Raw genomic sequence first — 6,000 nt, 5'->3', positions numbered from 1 at the left:
GGCAGTACAAAAAACAGAAAAAATACAAAACACCACCCAGATTCCTGCATAACTGCACTCTACATGAGTAGAGTATTAACCTGTCGTCCTTGCCATTTCAGAAGGCCAAGGTAGGTTTTTTTTTTTTTTTTTTTTAATTGAATACATGGAACATCTGTTACGATGTGGTTAAATTTAAACTTCGTTAGGAAAAAAGAACCAAGGGAAAAAAAATGCTCAATGAAAGCAGAAGGGGGCGGGCAAAACGGAAGGCTTGTCTTCATTTCGTTTCTGTCAGCGAAATACGAGGAACGCATTTTTGTAATTCTGTAAATTCTCCAATTGTTACCTACCCGTGTTCTTCCTTTATTCTGCAAATGAAGACAAATTAATTGATTCTTTGTGTATGTGTTTGTTTTGTTTAGTTTTCACGCAATAACGAGCTGGAACAGCGGTTAAAGAGAGGGACAACAACACAACTAGGGGCATTGCTTTGTTCCGATTTTAACAAAAAATAAACCAACAAAAACTTAACCAAAATGGACAATTTAGAAAAAAGATCTACACCAGACGAGGAACATGAATTGCCAGAAGAGGAGGAAGTGGATCCGAGAATACAGGTAACACTTGTACCTGTTATTTAGAAAAATTCACTGCAGTCTCAGTCTGCATTTGGGATGTCTGGTAGATTTTCCGTATTGTTGAATATGTGCCATTTCTGTACAGTAACGAATTCACAGCTAGAATGATACCCTTAAGTGCAGAGACTTTGTAAAGGTTGCGTATTATTGGATGTATTTTGCTGATGTGGCAGTGCAGCTTGCATGAGTGCATGCACTTAATTATGGAGTATTGTGTTTAATGAGTAGATACAGACCCCAACTGTCGTTTGACGCTAATATGTTACACAGTGTTGTGTTGGACTCACTGTGTTGGCATTTAGCCAAATAACATAAAGATGGTAAATTATATGGTTGCTTCGGCTAAAAGTACAGTATTTATAATATGTTTTGCATCTTTATTAAAAAAGAACACACTTTATTAACTTGAAAGCTACTTGTATTTCCCTTACTGAATGAAAATATATTTGAATATGTTGAGAAATGTGATGTAATATATAGATTAATAGATTTCAATATATTGAAGATTACAAAATGTTTTATAGAATATATGCCAATATATTTATTATTATATTGTACGATATATAAATCATACTTTAACATTAGTTTTTTTTTTTTTTGACGTTAACATTTTTAAAGTAGTTAGTAGTTATACAAATTGAAAAAAAAACAACTCAAGAATATTAAAATGTAAATATATTTACAAAATATATTTTCCTTCAATTAGGGTTACTTGCTTTCCTGAGCTTTTCACTAGTCGGAACTGCCTACAGTTAGTTACACTGATGATCCCCAAACAGGGGGAAACATGTATGCAGTTGCTGTACCCTGACTTTTAAAATGCTGTGAATGTAGAAGACTTCTGATGACTTTCACTTGATTTGATTGGCTCATGTAGTGTTGGGTTTGCATGTCCTAATTACCCATAATTCTATTTTTGCTGCTTTCTCCCAACTTAACCCGAAAGCTACGTGTGTGTGTGGCTGTGGCTGTCCTTACAAAGGTACCACCAAATGTTCCTGTCAGCACACTGCACTCTGATTAATAAAACAATGAATAATCCTCTACCAACACCGAAACCCTAAACCTAAGGTCAGTATCATATACTGCAGCCATTACACATCTAAAGTAATCCAAGTTTGTCAGCGAATAAGCGTTTTTGTTACTTAAAAAAAAAAAAAAATCTTTGAAATCCAACCGTCCAATTTACACCAAATTTGATTCTTACAGTTGTTTTAAACAAACACCCCCTCCCACACACACACGCGCACATATTTACATTTTTAGACTGGGGGGTTCTATAATCTTCTCAGCATTCTTTCCCCACTGACTCTTGATGATCCAGGGGTAAAAACTTAAACTGTTTGAGTAGGATGTGGTGGACAGTCTGTACTGGGCATCCAAGTTCTCATTGGACTGTGTGCACTGAGACATCTGAGTTTCTTGGCTATGAGGATATAAAGCTCTTTCTTCCACAAGTCAGCCAGCTCTCTAGTTATTCCCTCAACACCAAAGGTGTCAAACTTCACTGCTGTGAGGTTACGCCCAAACATTAGGAAGTACTATGGAATCATGACGAACAACACTGTGACGTGCGTTAGTCCTTCCAGTTCTTCTTCTGCTCTGGCCGCAGGTTCCACAGCATGTCCAGGAGGTTTGATTTAGAGTTATCAGACATCTGGGTTTGACCAGAATCCTCCCCTTTTCCAATTAACTCTTCCGGTGTCCCGGCATTTTTCCCCAAAATGTAATGTCGTGGTTTCCAGTGGTGCCTTGCACTTATAGCACTCCAAACATTAATTGCGCAACAATCAGCAATCATATTTATGGTTCCAGAATAATATTTTTCATAGAGGTTACCATACAGACAAAATGGTACAAATTAAAGGTATAAATAGTAGTTCATGTGGTTTATACATGTAATAAATTCAAAGAGAAGGTGCTGTGGTGGTGCAGCAGTATGACAGAGAACGAATGAATCTGGGTTATAAATTTCCCTCCCGACCTGTGAATTTGCTGTGTAAAGGAAACAGAGTAACTCGGACTGGATGGTCGGACAATTAATTCCTAGGGGGTTAGGTGGAAGTTGGCTATCTAGAAAGGGGGCGGGGCTACAGTACACCAAGTCATTGCTCTAGAGGGAAAACGATGTGGCAACCGTGGATTGGAGGAGAAACAGTTGCACTTGCTAACCAAGGGGTGACTGATGGTACAAAAGGGGACGTGGCTAGGTGATCTGTTCATTTGGTTATGGCTAAGAATGTACCAAGAAAGGTGAACTGTAAAATAAGTGTTATTTTTGTTTATTGTATCTAATTACACTGTTTGTAATTATTAGACGGCTAACACGATCCAAGCTGTTGCTACAGGCCAGCACTAAACCCAGACAACACTTCAGAACTGTGCTCGAGTAAATTGTATGTCACCACAAGTATGTTAACACTCACTCTGGACTTGTTATTGTGTGTGTGTGTGTCTTTGTGTGTGTTCTACTGTGTTTATTCTTTCAAACAGTGTTTATTATCGTTTGGAACAGTGCAATACTCATTGCTGTGTATTGCCTGGGATTATTCTTTGTGGTCACCAGACCAGGATTATAAAAAATAAAACCTGTTTGGATTGTGAACTTTGTTGTCTGTCTTCTGTGTCGTCATCACATCACCACTACACCTGTGCACTGCAAACCACTTTGCCACAAGTAGTCAGGTTGTTGTTTTTTGTTAGTTTAATGTGAAAAGCAGTAACAGTGGTAAAAGCTCTGTTCAAATAATAAGCATGCTTAAAAGAAAAACATTGCATAGTTTCAAACTTTTTAATCTATGGGTCCCAATTCTGAAGCTACATACTTGAATTCCTTCTTGTACTTCTGCATCTAGCAGAACCTGAGGCACCGAAGGGTTAAGCCGTTCGGAATCTTGATATAGGTGCCCGAGAATACTGTGGTTATTGACAAGTGATTGCTTAACATGCTGTCATAGTCAGAAATCAGAGAAAGTAATTCTACATAATTACCTGTGTTTGAGGAATTGGTGCCTTCATTACTTCAGGCATTTCTGGTTTGTCTCCATTTTCTTCTGAGAAAGTTGTTGAAAATTGATTCTTAACCAAGTCGACTACAATGTCTCCGTTGTCTTATGACATTTTTTTTTTAAATTTGTAAAAAGTAATTCCAAATGTTACTTCATAGTTCTCATTATAATTCTCAATAACTGTCTCTGTAATAAGCAATTTCGTGCGAAATTCAACTATGCTTACACCCTAGCATATTTGTGTCCCGCCTCTGGTTACTAATGATACTAAAACCAGGGCAGATCTTTGACTTTCCCATTGGTTAAACACCCAATTATGTCCCACCTCTGCTCACTCATGATTGGATACCTGTATAACAAGGGGCAACTGTTTATGGACACTTATGATTGTACTACCGCAGAACAAATGCAGATCTTCTATTGATTGATTTCATTTTATATACAAAAATAAAATTGCACAATTAAATTAAAAAAAAATGAATCGGTGATCAAATCTTTAGTTGATTAATCGGTCCTATTTAATCGGAGCAGCCCTAAGTACAGTGCCTTTAGGATCTATTCACCCTCTTGGACGTTTTCTCAGTTTGTTGTGTTACAACCTGAAATCGTGATGCATTTAACCCTTTGCGGTCCTATGTCGGACCAGGTCCGACATTATGATTTTCCCTTTCCGGTCCAATGTCGGACCCTGTCCGACATCATCGAAAAGACGTAAAGCACAGGTCTCTAGTCGTTTTTTCAAGGGAAAAAGCCGAGAGAACCATTCAATGGCTGAGTGAGACCGATAGGAGCCGAATGAAACTGAAAAAAGGGTGTGTGTGAGCAATAGCCCTAGCAGCTGCACCATACAGAGATAAGTAAACATAAACAAAGGAGGTACCTGCTTCCTCTTCCAATGCTCAAAGAATATCACGGACGTTTGCAGAGCTCTTTGAGATGATATAGTAATAAAATAATGACTTTGTTTGCATTATTGAGGAGTTTGGTGATAAAACGAGTGGTCAGGCGAGGATTAATCAGCATGCACGTCTACAAAGAGGTATGTGAAAAATATAGTGAACACGGGGTGGGGCTTGGCTGGAGATGCAGTACTGATGTCACTTAGCATTGCAATGCCCTTTAAACCGGTTTTACTCATAAAAAAATATTTTAAACTGTGTGTGTGAAATAAACAGCTTGTGTGAAAATAAATTGGACCTGACGTGCCTGACAGGTGCTGAATAAATGGACCGCAAAGGGTTAAGTGGGATTTTTTTTCTTTTTTTTCCTTTGATTTACACAACCTACAACACTTTCAATGTGTGAAAAAATAGGGGGGGGGGGGGGGGGGGGTGACTAACAAAATCAGTAAAAAAAAAAAAAAAAAACCTAAAAAGTCTTTATTATTCATCCCCTTTGCTATGACACTGCTAAATAGACTCAGGTGCAACTAATTGCCTTCAGAATTCACACAATAAGTTAAATGGAGTCCATCTGTGTGCAATAAAAGTGGTTCACATGATTTCAGATTAAATACACCTGTCTCTGTAAGGTCCCACAGTTGGGTAATACATTTAAAGCAAAGATACTACCATGAAGACCAAGGAGCTTTCAAAACAAGTCTGGGATAAAGTGGTGAAAAAGCACAGATCAGGGGAGAAGTATAAAAAGATTTCAAAGGCATTGAATATCCCTTGGAGCACAGTCAAGTTGATCATTAAGAAGTGGAAGGTATACGGAACCACCCAGAATCTGCTTAGAGCAGGCCGTCCTCCCAAACTGAGCAGCTGTTAGATGGGCTTTGGTCAGAGAAGCCACCAAGAAGCCAATGACAACTCTGAAAGACCTACAGCGTTCCATGGCTGAGATGGGAGAAACTGTCCATATGTCAACAATAGTGAGGTACTCCACAAATCTGGCCTGTATGGAAGAGTGGCAAGAAGAAAGCTATTTCCCTGTAAAATCCGACTTGGAATTTGCAAAAAGGCACGGTGGAGGCTCTGAAAAGATGTGGCAAAAGATTCTGTGGTCCGATGAAACAAAAATTGAACTATTTGGCCTAAATGCAAAGTGTTATGTTTGGCACAAATCCAGCACAGCACATCACCCAGGTAACAACATCCCTGCTGTGAAGTATGGTGGTGGCAGCATCATGCTATGGGCAAATCCTTGAGGAAAACCTTGCTATATGTATGTGTGTGTGTATGTGTGTATTTGTGAGATTAATATTTATAAAAACAAAACAAAACAAAAAAATCACAGGATCAGCACTGCAGCTCTTGAGCCACTATTTGAAAGTTTTAGACAGCAAAAAGTGAACAAACCAGATTATGCACATGCACGAATAGTGATCTCTATGGGTCAAAAATGCATTATGCTGCTTTAGAGCGAGT

At 38.5% G+C, this 6,000-nt stretch overlaps 1 protein-coding gene across 1 annotated transcript in view; it reads left to right on the top strand.

Moving 5' to 3' along the window:
- Positions 1 to 247: 247 nt before the first annotated feature.
- The window catches only part of LOC121314646 (SH3 domain-binding protein 5-like), a 46,438-nt gene continuing 40,685 nt past the window's right edge, over positions 248 to 6,000 (top strand). The window contains exon 1 of the mRNA XM_041248101.1: positions 248 to 599. Coding sequence (XP_041104035.1) covers positions 519 to 599 — 81 coding nt within the window. The 5' untranslated portion in view covers positions 248 to 518. The remainder of the gene's footprint in view (positions 600 to 6,000) is intronic.

The sequence above is a fragment of the Polyodon spathula genome, chromosome 4 (genome assembly GCF_017654505.1).
Source record: "Polyodon spathula isolate WHYD16114869_AA chromosome 4, ASM1765450v1, whole genome shotgun sequence".
Classification (NCBI taxonomy): domain Eukaryota; kingdom Metazoa; phylum Chordata; class Actinopteri; order Acipenseriformes; family Polyodontidae; genus Polyodon; species Polyodon spathula.
This window is presented reverse-complemented; position numbering and strand designations above follow the sequence as displayed.